The sequence below is a fragment of the Corvus hawaiiensis genome, chromosome 12 (genome assembly GCF_020740725.1).
Source record: "Corvus hawaiiensis isolate bCorHaw1 chromosome 12, bCorHaw1.pri.cur, whole genome shotgun sequence".
In the NCBI taxonomy this organism is placed as follows: domain Eukaryota; kingdom Metazoa; phylum Chordata; class Aves; order Passeriformes; family Corvidae; genus Corvus; species Corvus hawaiiensis.
Window position 1 is genome coordinate 7,008,328 of NC_063224.1, and position 18,692 is coordinate 7,027,019.

Here is an 18,692-nt window from a genome sequence, read left to right on the forward strand (position 1 = left end):
TGTAATCCTACTGCAGATGCCAAGAATATTCATGAGGCTAATCAGCCCCTTTGTGAGGCCATTTAGCTTGAGAGCAGGGTTTCAGGGTTTGAATTTGTCTTTCTTTTAATGGAATTACTGTAGCTTTGTCTTTCCAATTCACCCTTCACCATTTAAGTCCTCTCCTTTTCATCAATTAATTAGACACCCCCCTTTTGTTTTCCTTGCAATTTCTTCTGTTGCTTAACTATTATCTTCCATTGTCTCCATACTTTTTCATTTAATCAGATCCATCAGGAGCACTGTATAAGAACTGTTTTCTTGGCCATCACAAATTCTGGATGTTCTGGTTGGAGCTAAGTCTTGAACTTTGTTTGGAGACGTCACATGAAAACTGTTTGACATCGTATGTAGTCTTAATTCTCTGTTCTGGAAAATGTCTTGAATGTCTTCTGGCTGCTGATGAAACACTTTTGACAAGTTCTGAGCAGAGTCCTGGCAGTAAAAAACATAATGAGATGTGGCTAGAAGTGTGATGAGAGTGAATTTGGAGAGAAAGAGGGAGAAATGTTGGGGCGCCAGCCATTAAGCAGAAAGTCTTGGACCAGGACATGAGGAGGAAGTGTGACTGCTACAGGTCTCTGGGTTTAAGTGGATGAGTTTGCTCAGGGACTAATGTAGGAGTGTCTCAGATCTCAGACTTTGACAGCACACCAAGGTAAATGGAGCAATAGGGCTATAAAAAGAGCATTGAACCCTCTGAAGCCTTGGCATAGAAAACTTACCGTAGTTTGAGTTCTAGTGCAGGCTCTTGAAAGACCAAGTTAACCTAAAAAGTAAAATATCCATTCTGCAGTCAGTTTAGAGACTAGGAGGTACATTGAGGGTAATGCAGAAATCTCTTGTCATAGAGAGACACAGATGTCAGTCCCAGGTTTAATAGGTTTGACCCCAAAGCTTCAAATGAAGTTTGCAGAGGGAAAGAACATTGGGATGTTCAAAACAAGACTTCAGATGAATCAAATTTAAAATCATAGAATCCTGGAATGATTTGGGTTGGAGAGGACCTTAAAGATCATGTTGTTCCAACCCCTCTGCTGTGGGCAGGGACACCTTCCACTAGATCAGGTTGCACAGGGCTCCATCCACCCTGGTCTTGAACACTTCCAGGGATGGAGCAGCCACAGCTTCACTGGACAACCTGTGCCGGGGCCTCACCACCCTCATTCACTACCAAAATTAATAGAAAATACCAGACTTGGCTACAGCCTTGTTCTCTGTATGAGCAGTTTTACCCAAGTGGCCTGATTGGAGGATATCTGTTTCCAAGGGCATGTAGAACTGTGTGGGTTTGACAGTGCTTCTCCTCAGCAGCACATTGGAGAAGTATTCAAGTATTTTCCTGGGCTGCCATTTCCTAGTCTGCTCTTTAGGATGCCCACCCTGCTGAATGTGTTGTGTTTATTGCAATCCACCAGCGCTGCTTAAGGATTCTCTGGATCACAGTTACCTAAACAGATGCTGGAGTACCCTGCTGTGCAGGCAGTGGAGTGCTGTGGCTGATCACCCAAATTCATGTAGTCTTGTGCAAATTGAATTCTGAAGGTGGCCAGTCATGAGGCAGACAGGATGATTGTTGCTGGGTGGAGAGCAGAGATGGGCTGGAAGGTCCATGAACATGTTGTGTGCATGGGGTTGTGTGTAAGTGCACTTCAGTCATGGGAAGTGGAAGTCCTTTGATTGGTTGGCAGGTGAAGATGTCAATCACACTGTGCCCTAGCACTGAACCTTCATTTAATGTCTTTGTATCACTGCCTTGATGATCACATTAACATCATGGACTTAGGGGGGAGGCTCTTCACACGCTCGCTCTTGCTTCCTGACCTATGTGTCCAGTCCTTAAGTCTTTAAGAAGGTTGTGGTTTTAAGTTGGATCCAGGCTTTGGAGGGGCTGCAGAGAAAGAAAACAGTTTCACATTCAAGCTGTGATTATTTTGCTTTCTGCTGTTGGCTCTCCTGGATGCAGGTGTGTAGCAGAGCAGATGCAGAAACTCTTAAGCAGACGTGTCTGTGCAACAGATCAAGTGCTGTCTGCATAAAGCATTTTATTAGTCTGAGTTACATAACAGAAGGTGGAAAACATACATTTGTCTCATTGTAAAGTCAATGTAATAAGTTTATTTATAGACTCACAGAATAATTTTCTCAGGGAGGGATCTCTGGAGGTCAAGCATCCAACGCCCTGCTGAAAGCAGGCCCAACTAGATCATGTTACTCAGAAATGCATCAAGTCTTTACTGTCTCCAAGAATGGAGATCACCTGGGGGCTTTTCTGGTCCTGATTCAGTGTTTGGCCACAATTCATACTGAATTTTTCTAATTAGAATTTTCCATGTTGCAGCTTGTCTCTGTTGTCTCCTGTCTCCTGCCACCGTGCATCTCTGAGAAAAGCCTTTTTTCTACCCTCCTATATGACAGTTGTAGGCAGCAATAAGTGTCTGCCCTAATGTTTTTAAGACTGAACAGAGTCTTTTCCCTTAGCCTGTCTTTGTCTTGCTGGCCTCTGGTGGACTCACTCCAGTCTCACTGTGTCCTGTGTTGGGGAGCCCAAAAATGAACATCATAACCAAAGTGTAGGCTAACAAGTGTTGGAAAAGAAGGGAGAAATCCCATCCTTTAACCTACACTCTCACTAATACAACTCAGGATGTGGTTGATCTCCTTTGCCACAAGGACCTACCACTGGCTCCTGCTCTGCTTGTTGCCGAGCAGGACCCTGAATCTTTTCTGCAGATCTGCTTTCTCTCCAGTCAGTCTCATCCTGTCCTGTTTTCTGGGAGTATCACAACCTGGTGGCAGGGCTCTTCAGTTGCTTTTGTTGAGCTTTGGGAGGCTTGTGCTGCATCATTTCTCCAGCTGAAGCACTGTGCCCTCCAGCCTATTGTCCACTCTCCTGTTTGGTGACACCTGTGAGGCTGCTGGGAGCACACTTTGTCCCATTGTCCAGATCATTAATGGAAGATATGAAACTGTTTTGGCCCTGCCATTGATCCCTGAGGGACAACTCTTGGACTTTGAGCTGCTGATCACAACTCTTCCATCCTGACAGTTCAGCCCATTTTCCACCCACCTTGTAGTACATTCAAAAACCATATGCTTGTCCAGGTGCTGGAAGCAGCTTCCAGCCACACAGCTACACAAGCCTGGCCACCTTTGGCTCTGCGAGGTGCTGGGGGCAGAGGAAGACTCCAGAAGGCTCAAGGAGATTGGCCTCATTCTGGCATAAGGGTAGGAACAAGTTTTCATCCACCTTTTCATCCAGCTGAGCAAAATAGTTGCAAAGTGAAAGAAAGGTTTGAGTGAGGAATAATATCTGGGCAAAGTGACAAGGTGAGAGAAATGCTTACTGAACGTTTTCCTCAACCACGTGTTCAGCATCACCTGCGTGCACAATCTTTGGCTGGGTTGTAGAGAGGGTGCTCAATAAACAAGGTCCAAACTGCCAGGATGTTCATTAAACCATATTGGTTATCTGCCAGGATGGTAATTTAACTTTATTGGCTGTTTCTTTAGTAAAATATTCAGGATTTCTTTCTGAGCATTTGATTTGGATCTGTGCTGTTTGGAATAGAAATTATTTGTTTCCTATGTTGAGTCCTAAAACTAGTTTAAATTACCATTTCAGACTGATCTGGTAACGTTACATTACAGCTCTGGGTTAAAATAGTCCTAAAATTAAAAACAGAGGGTGGTGTTCTCCTGCTTCTGCAGTGCCTTCCAGTGCCAGGCAGAAGGGAAGGAGGAGAGGTGGGACGTGTGTGAGAACTGGGTGTACTGGTGTGGGTACCAGCCGTCCTCTGGCTGGGGACAGAAAGCATACTTGGGAGCACACATGGGAAAAGACTGCAGCTTTCAGACTGACTCCTGGAATGTTAGCTGGAAGTATGGATTTAGCTCAGCCTGATGAGGTGATGGCAGCAGTGTCCCCTGTGCTATTGGTGAGGGTGACCCAAAGCCTGTGGGTAGAGCTGCTGTCTCTGGCTGATCTGTCTCACTGTGCTGCTGCCTGGCTGCACCCGTGGCCAGAGAGGGAGGAGAGGCACCGTCCTTTGGAGCAGTTACTGGCATCTAAATCAGATGCAGAGCTGTGCCTGGGGTAGCCTGGCTGTGGTGAGTGTTGTCTCTAGCCAGAACTCTGTTAGCCATCCCAGGCAATGGCTGCCTTGGCTTAAAAGCCTCTTTTCTGGTATGCAAAGTGTAAATAAAAAGAAAACTGTACACTTTTTTCCCATCTCTTCTATTTGGAACTGTAGCAGCTGAGTTGAGGATGAGGCTGTTCTTTGCACAGCATTTCTCAGGTGTTCCTGGCTGCAGCTTGGTCCTGTTGCAGGGCTGTTCCCCAGCTGTAATGCCAAGTGTTGAATGTTCATTCCTGTCTCTGGCTGATAAGAAGAACCAGTTACAGCCTAAACCAAAACAATTTTATACTAAAACTCTGTTTCTAACACCAAAGTGAGTCTTGAAAACTAACTGCTTCCTAGTAACAGGGGGAGAAGCAAAGGAAAGAGGAGCTGCTTTTAGAAAACCAGATTTTTGTGAGAGATGTTGAAAACATTTAGGCTTTTTCCTGAACCTTTCTCCAGATGCAAACCTTGCAGAGGAGGGGAATGGGGAGGGAAGTTACTTCTAAATACTTAAGGTGGTGAAATGCAGGGTCAGAGCTGGGATTTATTGGAATGCAGTAATGTTTTGTAGCATGTTAAGGATGTAGTCAAGCAGGGAAAAAATCCTTTGTCTTTTTAATTCTAATATTTTTCCCCCCACAGGTATAGCCTTTACAGACCTCCCTGTAAGTACACCTATTTTCAGTATTTTAACTAAGGATGCAAACAGAAGGGAGGGGGAAGAGTGTGGGGGTGTGATTTTTTTTTTCTGTTTGATGGCCTGTTAAAAAAACATATGATGACACACATTACTGAATGATGTGGATGCTCCTTTTTCTGAAACGTCATAATCCTGTGACTGGGTTTGTGGGCTACTCACATACCTCTTCTCATCTCTCACCACCTCTAAGAATATGTTGCTCCTTCTCCTGGAATTAAAGCAAGGATGCAAACTTCATTACAGGTCATTGTCTTCCAAATGCAGCTTCGACTCTGAGGAGGACGACATGTGCATAGTTACACTGATGTCCAGTCAGGTCTCACAAAAGCACAGGGGGTCATGCACAAGAAAATGTTCCCTCTTTTCTAGACCCAAGTGTTCCTGGACAAGGAGGATGTGTTTAGTGAAAAAAGGTAAAACCAAGTCAGGCATACACCAACACATCCACTGCATCCATCTCTCATACACAGGACTTCTTGTCCCTAAGGTTGCACTCCTGTCTTTGTTCTTAATAACCCCAAATGAACTTCCTCTGAGAAATTTCTTAGTTTTGATAACTTTTTTAGGCCTCCAAAGTAATCCATTTTCTTGGCTGACTTTCCTGCCTGTTGTGTGGAGGAAAGGTTCCTTTGCTTTGTTCTGTACTTCCTGCCAAAAAATTTATCTTGTTCCTCTAATTTTTGTATTGTGAGAAATGGTGGCTAGCACTCCCTGTTCACCTTCCCAATGGAATTTAGGGCTTTACAGATCTCTCCCATATCCCAACTACAGCCTGCACTTAAATTGCAGTTATTTGATTGGCCTTTTCACATCAGCTGTCAATACAGGGTTGGGCTTTTTTAGTCCTAGGGTCTTTGAACTTGGTAACATTGCAGTGTGTTCTAAACCAGAAACTCTTTATGTGGGTTGTTTCACAGCAGTTCATTCACTTGGTCCAAGTACAGTTTATTAAAGTACAAGAACATTTTGCCTGTCCATGAAGATTAACCTTTTGGAGTGAGGTCTTGTGACAACCTTGCATCCCCAGCAAGAAGATGCTTCTGTGATATGCCCCTTAGTTTTTGGTGCTGTTTGTTTTCCCTCTGGATATAGATTGCATTAGTAGTCACAGGTTTACCATATTCCTCCTAATTTTTTCACCACTTTGTCTTCTCATTTGGCTAGACTGCTTCTCCTTCTGCAACAGGAGCAGTCTCCATGTTGAGATAGATAGAGAATTGGTATTTAGGCAGCTGTCCAGCACATGTAGCACTGCTTTGTCATTTACAGCTCAAGTGTTGCCGTGGAGCTTCACAGGACAGATTTGGCAGGTTGAAATTCCCTGTCCTGCTTAGCTTAATTTGCATCCTGTTGATGCTGGAGTGCACAGTGAGCTGACGTAGACATTTAATGTTCTTGTGTAAGCTGTTCACCTCTGTGCTGAGTCTCTGCTAGGCACAGGGGATGAGCAGCTGGGCAAGCAGAGCAGAAAGGAGGGTGTTCGCTGCAGTGAGGTCTTGGAGTGCTGCTGAGATTGAACTCAAAACTCTCCTGAGCCCCTGGCATCTCCTTGTCCTGCTGTTTCTTGATCTGGTTGGATCATCCTCACAGGATCTCAGGCTTGTTTGTCTGTATGTCTTGTGCAGAAGAGATGTTTGAGTGTGAAACTGGGAGAAGATCTGGCCAGGGTAGGTTTTGGCAGATTCCTTATGGTGAAGTCTCCAGTGGTTAAATGGTGTGTAAATGGTCTCTGTGCCTTTTACCAGCCAGTTTGCTGAGCTGTTTTCTGGGGAAAGCCCCTTCTGGCTTTTACAGCAGCAGCTAATCCATAACACTCTTTTTCTGGGCCAGGAAGGAGAACAGCTGATGCCCTGTAGGCCTCCTACTATTGAGAATTATTCTTCAAGAGGTAATTCCTCTTTAAAAAGAGGAGAGAAGCTTGACTGCGTCTTTTCTCCCCTTAACCATGGATGTGAGCAAGGATGGGAGACTTCTGCCTCCGTGTGGATCTAGGACACTCTTCTGCATATGCTAAATCACTCTGCTGCTCTGCTGGCAGCTTCATCCTAAGGATGCCTGCACCTGACTTCAGCATTCTATTTTCCAATATCCTTCCCTTGGATTACTGCTTTCTTCCTTTACCCTTGCAGATACCAATGTATTCCATGTGCTCTTTTTGCTCCCTTGGTCCATGGATTATTGGTTGCTTCAAGCAGTTGAGGTTTCCTAAAGAAGGGGATGCCAAACCCAAGATAGACTTTGGTTTAAATATGATAAATACTGTCAGAGATTGTAGAAGTCTTGAGGCAGTAGAGAATACGAAGTTGGCCACTTGTAGGTCATGTTTTTCATTTATTATAGTTCTCTGATCCAGGCTCAAACACAATATCCAGTCATTATAAGGTAAAGAAGAGAAAATATCCATTATAGTAAAGAGATGGAATGTAATCTGTGGTTTTTACCTGCTAAAACTGCAGTTCTAACAGTTTAACTGCAAACAGGAGTGGGAACAGCAAACTTACCTGAGTGACCCTTGAAGTGCTCTGGTTTGAGCAGCTCCACATGGATTTTTTGGCTCTGACCCATTCCTCATTACTCACCCTTCCAGGAGGGCTTTAAGGGAGAGCTTTTCCTTCTGTTACAGCCTAAGGGGTGTTGAAGCTGACTGGTAACACACATCTGTGAGAAGCTTGGCCAGTAAGCCCCATTACTTCCACGCTTTTTACGATGAAATCTTAGGGTTGTCTCACGGCTCATCAGTGAGATTACACAAGGAATTAAATTGACCCTTCAAAATATTGCTAGGTGGGAAATAATTTCCTTGCTTGTTCCAAAATTCCCCTTTCAGAGGCAAATGGGGAAGACAATATTTTGCAAAATTCACAATATTAGGAAGTTGAAATGGGTACTTTAATTTGAAAATCAGAGACACACATGTTGAAACATACTTGCTTTGGCTTATTTCAGTTTCCAATAAAGGGTGTTTTCATTTGTACAAAAATACTGTGATAGGAAAAAAACACATTTTGGCTTAGCACAGGCTGAAGTTAAAACCAGAATAACTGCTGGAAATATGAGTGAATTCCCACAGAGGGAGTTTCCTCTTTTTTTTTTTTTTTTTTTTGCCAATTTAAGTCAGTGCTCAGGCCTAACTGTTATTTACACAAGCCTGGATCAGGTCTATCCTGCCTGGAGGTTTGAAGGAGCAATAGGAGATGAAAAAAAACCAGAAGAGCCCAGGGTGGGATTGTAGGAGTGCAAAGGCACAAGGGGCTTAAAAAACAGGTCAAGATGAACAAGGGGGTTGTGAGCAACTGGCCACGAACATCAGGGCAAGAGGTGGGCCAAATGTCATGGGGAAGGTATTCCTGAAGAACTTGGAAGGAAAAGCATCTCCTGGGTCAGTGGGTTCTGGGATCTGCATCTGGCAGGGTGCTGGAGATACGTGTAGTTCCCAACAGCTGCTAACCAGAGAGAACACATCCCACATGTCAAAAACGGAATTTTAACTCAGAGATTATTTCAGAGACATAGAGGGTAGGCAGTTTCTGCTCAAAGATGAACTTAGCCAAAAGTGATTGAAAAATACATGACATCCTGTAAACTGGGGGGGGGGGGGGGGGGGGGGGGGGATGCTTCCAACTTCCAAGTATTTTGGGTGTCTTATTCCAGGCTTTGGAAGCCCTTAGGTTTAAGATACCAAGAAGATAATAAAAAGTCTGGACTGTGGAAAATGTCTGATCCCTCATTAGAGATGTGTCCTTGTCAGCCAGTTTTGAAAGAATGGAGGCATTTTCCTCTGGCTCTTCCCTTATCATGCTGTATTTACTTGGCACATCTCTAACCTAGAGAGTTCCTTGGTGTGAGAACAGGAAAGAAGGAGGTGTGGTGAGTCAGCAGCGATGCAGTCATTCTGATCTCTGTTTTCAATTTCCAGCCTGTATTTATGGGTTCATTTCTTTCCTTTGTTTTTTCAGGTTTGATAATTTCAGAGGTAGAGGAGGTTGGTCAGGATCTTACCCAGTTCAGTTTTGAAAACTCTCTGAGAACAGAGATGCTGCAGTTCCTCTTGGAACCTGTTCCAGGCCTAAATAATCCTCATCAGGAAAGATTTCTTCCTTATTTCCCATCAAGTATTCCTGGCTGCAGCTCATGCTATTGCCCATTCACTGAACACCTTTGAGAAGAATCTGTCTCCATCTATTTTATCACCCCCCCCTTGGGAGTGGAACACTTGCAGTTAGATTTTCCTTTTTGCCTCCCTTCCCCAAGCTAATGCCCTCAGCCTCTCCATGTATGCCATGCACTCCAGCCCTCTGACCATCTTAGCAGAACTCCACTGGATCCTGTTTGGGAATGTCCATCTTGTCCTGGGGATGTGGATGAGGAAGCAGGGAGCCAAGTATGTCCTGCAGGTGAAGCCACCCCAGTGGAAACAGAGGAGCCATCACTTCCTGCTGCCTGCTGGCTCCCCTTTTGCCACTGACCAGGATTAGGCTGAGCTCTACCTCATAACAAGGATTTTACCTTTAGTAAAAGCAAAATCCACAACTACAGTAGGTCTCAAAGGGTCATCAATGACATTGCCCATGTTTCAGGTCTCTTCCACAGTGAAGAATAATTTGAAGAAATTTTCCAGATAATTGTAGGAAAGCCCATGTCTCTTGCTATAGAGGAGGAGATAGTCATCCTAGGTTTCTGACTGGACTTAAGGAGAGCGGTCTGCCCCTCTGCTGTTCTAATATCTGATATGGGCTCAGCCCTGAGCCAGGCATCACAGCCAGGCCCATTCCAGACTTCAGTTCCATACATGTGTCCCTGTGCCTTGCCCAGTGTCCAGTTTCTGGCTGGATCAGTCTCCACTGTTTTAGAGCAAAGTGGAAAAAACCCAACACCAAACAGTTCCTGAGTGGTATGAGAGAGATTCCTTCCCCCACCCTGCAGGCTCTCAGCACATGCTGTGAAGCAGAGAATGAGTGAAGTTTGTGTCTGTTTTGCAAACATAAAAGTAATTTGTGCTGCACAGAAGTAACGTGACAGTGAGTGAAACACGCTCTTGAAAAATGTGATCGGAGTGATGAGAACCAGGCACCCCTGTGCCTTTTCTGATGCTGTTTCTCTTTTCCCAGCATTTAAGTGGGCTCAGGGATTCAGTTTGTATCCATAACCTTATTCTTAAAATAGCATGAGTTCAGAGAACTTCTCATAGACTTTGAACACCTATTTTCAATTGCATCATCCTTAGAAGCTGAATTATTGGCTGAATTTTAGAGGCATTTTCGTGGTGGTAATCTTTTTATTTTCCCTATGTTCTGGTGATGGGTCAAAGCTTCCATTTGGATCCATAGACTTATTCTTAAAATGAAATTCATCTATCAGTAGTGTAATTTCTTGTGTGGATGTCTTGGGATCATCAAAGACCTAACCTCAGAGCTCCACAGAGCTGTCTGTTCCCTTTTCATCAGAGATGTAGAAGACTTAGGTAATGATTTCCAGGGAATAAAAGAGTTCAGTTGAAACAGGAGGGAATACATAGATCCATTGATTGAGACCACGCACCTTTCAATAATAATAATAATTATTATTATTATTGTTATTATTTTTATCGCTATTACTATTATTGTTGTTATTATTGCCATTATTATTGCTGTTGTTGTTACTGTGTTATCTGCTGCCTCTTGAAGCTTGGTAAAAAATTCAGAAAACTAATCCAGAAGTGACCATCCACAGACAGCAGTCATGGCCTCGATCCTAGGCTGCTAGGGGATTGAACCCATTGTTCTGGTTTGATGCCATAACTTTTCATAAATGCACAATAAGTCACAGGATTCCTTGAGAAGTACCCAAAGGGCTGGTGCCTCTTCCAATTCCAGTATATTTACTTCAGTTTAAAGAGCAGCTCTTTGGTTTGACCAAGCCGTGTAACTGGAACTACGAGGAGAAAGCTGTGTTTAATACAGGTTTGTTTTTCTTCCTTCCCAGTCAAACCTCTACCCTACAGTGGGTCTCCAGACTCCAGGAGAGATCGTGGATGCCAACTTTGGGCAGCAGCCCTTTGTGTTTGACATTGAGGACTACATGAGGGAGTGGAGGGCAAAGATCCAGAGCACCATTAAGCGGTTTCCCATAGGAGACAGGCTGGGAGAGTGGCAAGCCATGCTGCAGAAGTAAGTCACTGCCTTGGTGTTCAGCTTCTTCCATTTTGTTAGGCATTAAATACTTCTTAAATGCTAATTGATGCTGTCTTATGGCCAAAAATGCCACTCAGTGCATTTTGCTCAAATTGTTTTACCCTTTGTTTTGTTGTTTAAGAGTCTTTCCTGGGTAGATTGCTGCTGTTTCAAATGTAAAAGATATGGGAGAAGTTTTCAGCCAAAGATTGCCTGAAAGCTTGTAGGAATGGAAGAACACACATTTTGAGGTGATGCACTGGGGGAGGGGAGAAGATAAAAAGTCTTAACCTAGGAGAACAGCCAGTATGTAAGTCAGCTGAATTCAGAAATGAAAGAGCAAGAAATAGCCTAAACCAAAGGCTTCCAAGACTAACTGAAGGCACAATTATGACATTTTATAAATTTATGAATATTGAAAGCACTTCCCATTGCAAAAGAGGATTGAGTGAAACTTGATGAGAACAGTTGGCAGGAGTTGTCAGAGGTCAGGAGTGTTACTGATGCTGCCTGCTTCCAAACTCCTTCCAAAATGGGACTAAATTAGAGAGCCAGGACCTCCCCTAACAAGAGCTGTTGATTCTGCTGCAATGGGACAAATTTATCCGTGTATTTGTTCCTTGTGTTCTCCAGAATTTTTTCTTATGTGCACAGTGGAGTTGTCTGGGTCACCACTCTGGAGTTCCTCCCGTAGAGCTCTTGGGCAGAAGCACTTGTATTTAACACAACTTCTAAAAATGACACACCTGCTTGCAATGTTATGCCTAAAAATGATTGCTGCCTCATAAAATACTCGTTTCTTTTACTGAAAGTAGCCAAGTTGGGTGTGTGCTCTGAGCTGTGACTCGATCAGATCAATGCCAGCTTCATCATGAGAAGCCCCTTTTGAGATTCATCATGAGAAGCTTTGAAATCCTTTGCTGGCTTTTTAGATTTTGTTAAAATGCAGTAAGCATTAACATTGAGTTACTATGTCCTGGGAAGGCACAAGTGCATTAGAAATGGTCTGTTCAGGAAGACATTTTTGTTGTGTTTGTTTTCTGACAGTGATACTCCTCCTTCCCCCAAGATTTTTTGAAAATGCAACTTCTAAGTATGTTAATGTTTTTAAAATCAATGCTGACAGTCACCAGATTAAAATATCTGTGAATGTCCAGAATTCATAAGGAGGTTGAACTACTAAAGATATAATTGCTGGCAAATAAGCGATGGAAGAAATTCAGGACCAGAATATTTTCTTCTTTTTTACATGTACTTGAAAGCCATGAACCTCTCTGAGGTTCAGATTTATGTCTATAGAGGGTGTCACAGGCAGTAACACAGTACTGAGTCCTTACAAGTGACCCTTGGACAGCAGTCATTAAATAAATAAATACTGTATATACATTGAGATTCTTAATATTTTAATTTTTTCTTCCACTCTGTAAAGTGAATTTAGAGCTTCCCTCCTGTTTGCAGAGGATCAGGTGCCTGTCTTGTAAATATACACAGTTTGGACCCAGAAACAGAACCTTGGTTATGTCCTAAGCAAGCTGAGTTTGTCACTGAAATTGCAACTTCTGTTGTGTTGATTTCTTTTTTTCTCCAGTGTGATGACTCTATTTCACCAGAGCCTCGTCATCTCTTTGTATTTTCTTTTTTTCTAGTATGGTTTCATCATATTTGGTTCACCATGGGTACTGTTCAACAGCAACTGCCTTTGCCAGAGTCACAGACACCACAATCCAGGAAGAACAGACCTCAATAAAGAATAGACAAAGTAAGGCTCTCGAGTAGTCATTCCTCAAGTGTGTTCCCCTTGGGACTCTGCAGAGGAGTGAATGCTGTGGAAGTTACTCCATGAGAGTACAAAGCTGTCCACAGCACACTGCTGACCATGGAGTAGGGCTTGGGAACCTCTGCTAGGAGCACCTTTCCCGTCATCACTGCACCCTCTCCACACTCTGCCATCTTTGCCTGGAGAAATGCCCTATTCTTTCCTGTCCCTGTCTGCTCTGCTTGGCCTTTACCTAGCTGAGATCACTGTGCCCCAGAGATGCCTTTGGGTTTGAGTTCTTCACTGCAGGCTGTTGCAGCAGGGGCAGTTCCATTAGCCTGGGCACAGGGACTCAGACACATCCATTTAGTTTCATTGCAGCTCCCAGAGTTAAGGACTCTTCCAGTCCCTCTGCACGTTGTGATTTCAGGTAATGTGTACATGCTGAGGGGTTTTCAAATTCACAGCCAACGTGTTCAGCTCACACTGAGTGAAGAAGTGGTGTTCTGTGTCTGTTTTGGTTGCTGCTGTTTGCTCCCAAGTGGCTCATCTCTCAGTTGGTAGGGCTGTCAGCACTTTTGGTCCTGCAGAATAAGGCTTGCAGCTTTCTCCTGCTGTACCTGTTTTTTTAAGCTTTTCTATTCACTGGCTCAGCGTGCAGAGTGGCAGAACATTGGTGTGTTTTCTGCATTCTCCTGGCTGTTGAATACAGGCCACATCCCTGTACATTTCCCTTCCCTTTGTGAACTGTTTCTCACATGACTGTTACGTATCAGAGCATTGTGCCCCTTTGTGGCTCGCTCTCCATACATTGCATGTGCTTAGCCAGCATTCGGGTTCATGTGGGGACTCTGCTTTTAAATAACTTGCAGTTGCTGCCTGTTAGTGCTGATGGGCTTTGTGCTTTCCAGGTCATGCATTATGCAACCCTGACCCCAGCCAGTGTTCCCAGTGGTGTGGGTTTAAGTGGCAGAGCCTCACGGGAGGCACGCGAGACGGTGCGGGCTCATTTGTCTGAGGACAGGTGACAAGGCAGATGGAGGGAAGGAATACAGAGCCCTGAAGCTGGGGCTTGAATAAAAGGTGTGAGGAAAACACAGATGGGAAAACAAAAAGAGGGGGAAATATATAAAAGGGAATGACATCTGTGAGAGTTGCCAAACAATGCAAAGCAGAGCTGTCAAAAGCAGCAAGACAAGAAAATGGACATGCAAGAGAGTGAAATGAGAGCTCTGTGTTGGTGTGAGAGCCATGGCTTTGGTTCCAGATTTCAACTACGATAACAACCAGATAGACACTGAGAAGTGGGAGACAAGTCAAGTCATTGCAGTTTGTTACTGGGATTGTTAATGAAGATTACCAGGCTGGGCTTCCAACTGCTCCAACGCTTTGCGAAAGCCACAGCCTGTTGTTACCAGAGGCTCTGCTTGCAAAGCACCTCACAGGCCCTTCCAAACCTTCCCTCTGCTATTTGTAAGGAGTGCTGGAAAAACAATGCAGTTTTAAGTACATTTAATTTTTATCTGTAAGTACACTTAGAAAAAAAAAATGTGAGTCACTGTAGATCAGCAGCATCTCTGAGCATCTCGAGTCTTGCACTCGTGTCTTCTGACCCACTGAAGGAACATGCATGGGACATGAACATCCAGCATGATAAGTGTCTTCTGCCTTTTATCTTTGCACCTCCTAGAAGTGCACAACTCATTGAGCTGTTTCTAGCTTAGTCAACAGCTAGTTCTCAGAGCTAGTTTGGCTCATTGTAGCATTACTTCTCTGGGAATATACTGACATCGACTTGAGGAACACAGTTTTGTTGATACAATTACTTTTGCTTAGAGGTAGGAATATTGGGGAAGCAGTACTGTGCTATGGTTTAAGCCCACAAACCCTCTGAGAATACTCCGTTTATGTCATGCTCAACTGTACATACACTTCCAAGCACGAACCAGCCAGACAATGCAGTATGAGGTTGACCTAGGGACTTGCCCTCTGAAATTGTCACTTCCCCAGCAGCCTCCTTGTTTCCATCCAGCTGGCGTATCCTGCTTTCGTTTCCATTGCTGCAGAGCTCTGTGACTAAAGGAGTAAAGTCTCAGAGCACCCCATCCCAACCCCATCCCAACTCACCCACTCCATCCTTCAGATCCTTCTGCTCTTGATGGTTTTTTGCTACTAACAGATCCTTCCTCATTTTCACAGAGTTTTCCTCACCCTAATCCATAATAAACCAAATGTGGTCTCCAGTTCTCCCAAGCCTTTGTGCAAGGTGGTAGTGGGGAGCTGGGTGGAATGTATGAGACAGCTCTTCTGGCTTTTCCTGTGGGCTGATCCTGTGTATCACTAGGTCTCCTTTTGCTTTCAGGAATACAGAAGCTAGTATTAGCAGGCAGAGTGGGAGAGGCTATAGAAGCCACCCAGCAGCTCTATCCTGGCCTCCTAGAACATAACCCCAACCTGCTCTTCATGTTAAAGTAAGTATGAAAAGCTTTATGCTCCCTAATGCTGAAATGTGTTTATGAAGGAAGAAGAGCCTGTCCAGACATCCAGTCTGGCTGCACACCTTGCTCTGAATTTAAACTGTTTGGGATCCCTTTGGGAGCCCTTTGCACAGTGCTTGTAGCAACGTAGAGCAGCTTTTGTTGCTGCTCAGACCCAGTATGGCTTTGCCTCATGATGTCAGGCATAGGTGGGTGAATTTTAGTTCTACTGACTGCCAGAAATTCCTTCAGTGGAGTTTCTTTACTGGTCTTGTGGAGATCTTGCAGTGCTGGAGCAGTGGCAGTCACTGTGAAGGTTCCTAGAAAGCCAGATGAATGGAAAAGGCTCTCTGGGGTAGACACTAAAGGAAAAAGTGTCCCAGTTCTCCCAGCTGTACAGAGTGGCTCTTCCCAGACTTCTGAGACATATGAGGACAATTTCCAGTAAAGCTAAATGAGGAGCTGTCCTCACTGTCACTGTGGATATTGCATTTTTTACTCTTCCTTCTCTATTTTCCATTAGGCACCAGTATTTTTAGGTTGATGGAGTATGAAGGAGTAATGGTGTTTGACAGATTTAGTATCTTCTCCCTGAAAAAAACCCTCCACAATTTAATTTTGGAGTACCTGCAGAGGAGCTGGAGCTGAAAGCTGTAAAGGAACAGTTTTTTCTTAGCACAGTGGAATTAAACTTGCTTTTTTTGGGAATGTCTCAACATCTGTTAGCATCAGAGGTGAAGTTTCTGAACTCCTTCCTCTATAGCATCATCAGAGCACTCACAATACAAAGGCATCAGGAGTCTGAAATGTTTCTTTGAAAGCTTCTAGCACTTCCCCCCCCACTCAGGAGCTGAGGCAGGCTCAGTGCAGAGCATCCTGGCTGTCACGCACCCTTTGTCCCTCTCGCCTCCCATGAAACCAGGTGCCGGCAGTTCGTGGAGATGGTGAATGGCACGGACAGTGAAGTGCGTTGTTTCAGTGCCCGCAGCCCCAGATCCCAGGACAGCTACCCCGGCTCCCCCAGCTTAAGTCCTAGACATGGATCAAGCAACTCACACGTTCACAGTACTGGTAAGTGTGTCCTGTGTCTCCAGGTGAGGAGAGCAGATGTCAAAGGTGGACTTGGTTCTGTATGACATTACCTGCTGCTTTCCATGTGTTATTCTCTGAAATGCTCCTTTCCTTCCCCAGCTGAGGGGATATTCTTTTACTGTGAGTGTCTCTACCCTGTCATAGAATTGGTTTTGCATTAGTTATTTTCCACAATTGTCTGCAGAGCAGGTTTATTTCAGAATAAAAAAGCTTTTGAAGGCAGTCTTCTCCTGCAGCCATCTGTCACTCAGGGTTTCACTGATGGAGTGCTGAGAGGAGGTCTAGAAAGCAAAGCCTGTTTTCTGTACCTTGGAGTCTGCAAAATAATTGCTTTTCAGAAAGAACTGAGCAGAAGCTGCATTGCCAATGGAGCAAAAGGTCGGGGGATGCATTGCGTAAAAGCTTCTCCCTACCCCATGGACTTTACCTTGCAAGCTCTAAACATGTGAGAAGGGAACAGTTCTGTTCCAGTAAAACCCATCTCTGGAGCATCAACTCTGGAGTTTGGGAAATTAAACTTTAGAATTTGAAGTGGAAAGAACAGGATAAATGAGGACACCTAAGATAGCCTCCCTAGGTAATTACTGACTGCAGCTTTGGATCTGGAGTGAGCCAGGAAAAATGACCTGCAGAGCCCTTGGAAGCAGGCTGAGCTGCTTCACTGAGCTGTGAGCTGCTCACAGCCATCTGAGTGTGTTTTGGGTTGGTATTCCCACTGCTGCATGTGACAAACTATGGACAGGCAAATATTTAAGGAAAAGGAAGACGATTATTTGAATACTTCCAAGCTGTCACTCACCTTTCCAAGCCAGTATCTTTGTTTTCTTGTGCTGTGTTGTGAGAAGCCCTGGGTGTGTTTCTTTGGCTAGATAGTCAGAACAATCTCATCAGTCCATAAAAGCTCTTGGTAATACCCATGTCTACATCTGCAACTGCCATGCAAGGCAGCATTTATATATATTTGTCTCTACACACGGACATCACCTTCCACAGTTCTCTGTCAGACCTTGTACTTTTGAAAGAGTGGTAATTTCACCCGAACATATTTTAGAGATGAAGCAGAACTGTTGTGAACAGTCTACTCTGTCTTTGTCATTAAAATGCACAAAACAGCCCATTTGAATCTTTGTGTTGCTGTGATAGAAAATAGAAATACATTCCCTGCTACAAACGTAATTGTGGGGTCAGCTGATCAATTTGGATATATCACCATCACCTCTGGAGGAACAGCCATGCCAGGTCACATCATTTCGCCAAGGTCCTGTGATCAATATTGGTTGCCTAGGGAAGAATAAGAAGACAAGTCCAGAGTGAGCTTTTTCCAAAATATTAAAGCCCCTGTCAGTTCTGAGTCCAGATAAAACTTGTGGTAATGAGCAGACATTTGTGTCCTGTGTCAGTGTGTTCTGCAGCTTGATAAGCACCTTTTGTGGAGGAGCAGGTGAAATTTAAAGCCTGACTCTCAGTGATTTCTGTTCTCCTGAACAAGGAAGGTTAGCTTGTGCTCATTAAGAGGATTGCTATTATTTGCTGAGTGTTGGGTGAATCAAGTACATCCCTAACTTCAGATAGGTTGTGGAAAGCCTGGGCAGTTCTGCTTAGCAGTAATTTCTGTACTTGTGAACTGTTTCTGCCAATCTCTAATTTACAGCCCATTTTTAGAACTTCATGAAGCTCAGATGTTGCTGGTGAGCAGTGGGGTTCCTTTCATTTTCACTTGTGTCTTCTCTAAACCCCACTGAATTTAAGAATGAGGAACCAGAATTTAAGATCTGCAGTCTTACTTTGTTTTCTTCCTTTGGGGCCTGCTGTCCTGCTAAACTGTTGGCTTCACAGCAGAGTGATATTGTCAGTCTGGTCTCATTTTTCTTTCTTCTTGGCTTTCAGGAGCAGATAGTCCAACCTGTAGCAATGGAGTCATGTCCACAAAAAGCAAACAGAGTCACAGTAAATACCCAACACTGAGTTCATCATCTTCATCTTCTTCTTCCTCTTCCCCTTCATCTGTGAACTACTCTGAGTCCAATTCTACAGATTCTACCAAATCTCAGCAGCACAGTAGTACGAGTAATCAAGAAACCAGGTATTGGTTTTCCTCTGGAGACACCTGAGGGAGGGTGGGATGGTGGGAAAAGTCTCAGTCTGCTTTCTAAGGAGCCAGAAGGGCATCTATCCTGCCCTTTTGAACAATATTTGCTAACTACAAGGGCACTACTATTCCCAGCAGACAGAAACCTGTTCTGGCTCCCCTGTTTTGTCTCAGGCTTGGAGGTTCATCTCATAAGGAATATTATGATGCTCTTGTTTCAGGCACCAGGCTGTCCCATTACACTGATGCCACTGGAGCCCAATGTG

General features: G+C 44.2%; 1 protein-coding gene across 3 annotated transcripts in view; it reads left to right on the forward strand.

The window, feature by feature from the left end:
• The window catches only part of RANBP10 (RAN binding protein 10), a 69,636-nt gene that overhangs the window by 39,232 nt on the left and 11,712 nt on the right, over window positions 1-18,692 (forward strand). For all 3 annotated transcript variants that reach the window (XM_048317126.1, XM_048317127.1, XM_048317128.1), the window contains 6 exons: window positions 4,806-4,828; window positions 10,825-11,009; window positions 12,659-12,771; window positions 15,131-15,239; window positions 16,168-16,316; window positions 18,225-18,420. In XM_048317126.1, the coding sequence (XP_048173083.1) occupies window positions 4,806-4,828; window positions 10,825-11,009; window positions 12,659-12,771; window positions 15,131-15,239; window positions 16,168-16,316; window positions 18,225-18,420 (775 nt within the window). The remainder of the gene's footprint in view (window positions 1-4,805; window positions 4,829-10,824; window positions 11,010-12,658; window positions 12,772-15,130; window positions 15,240-16,167; window positions 16,317-18,224; window positions 18,421-18,692) is intronic.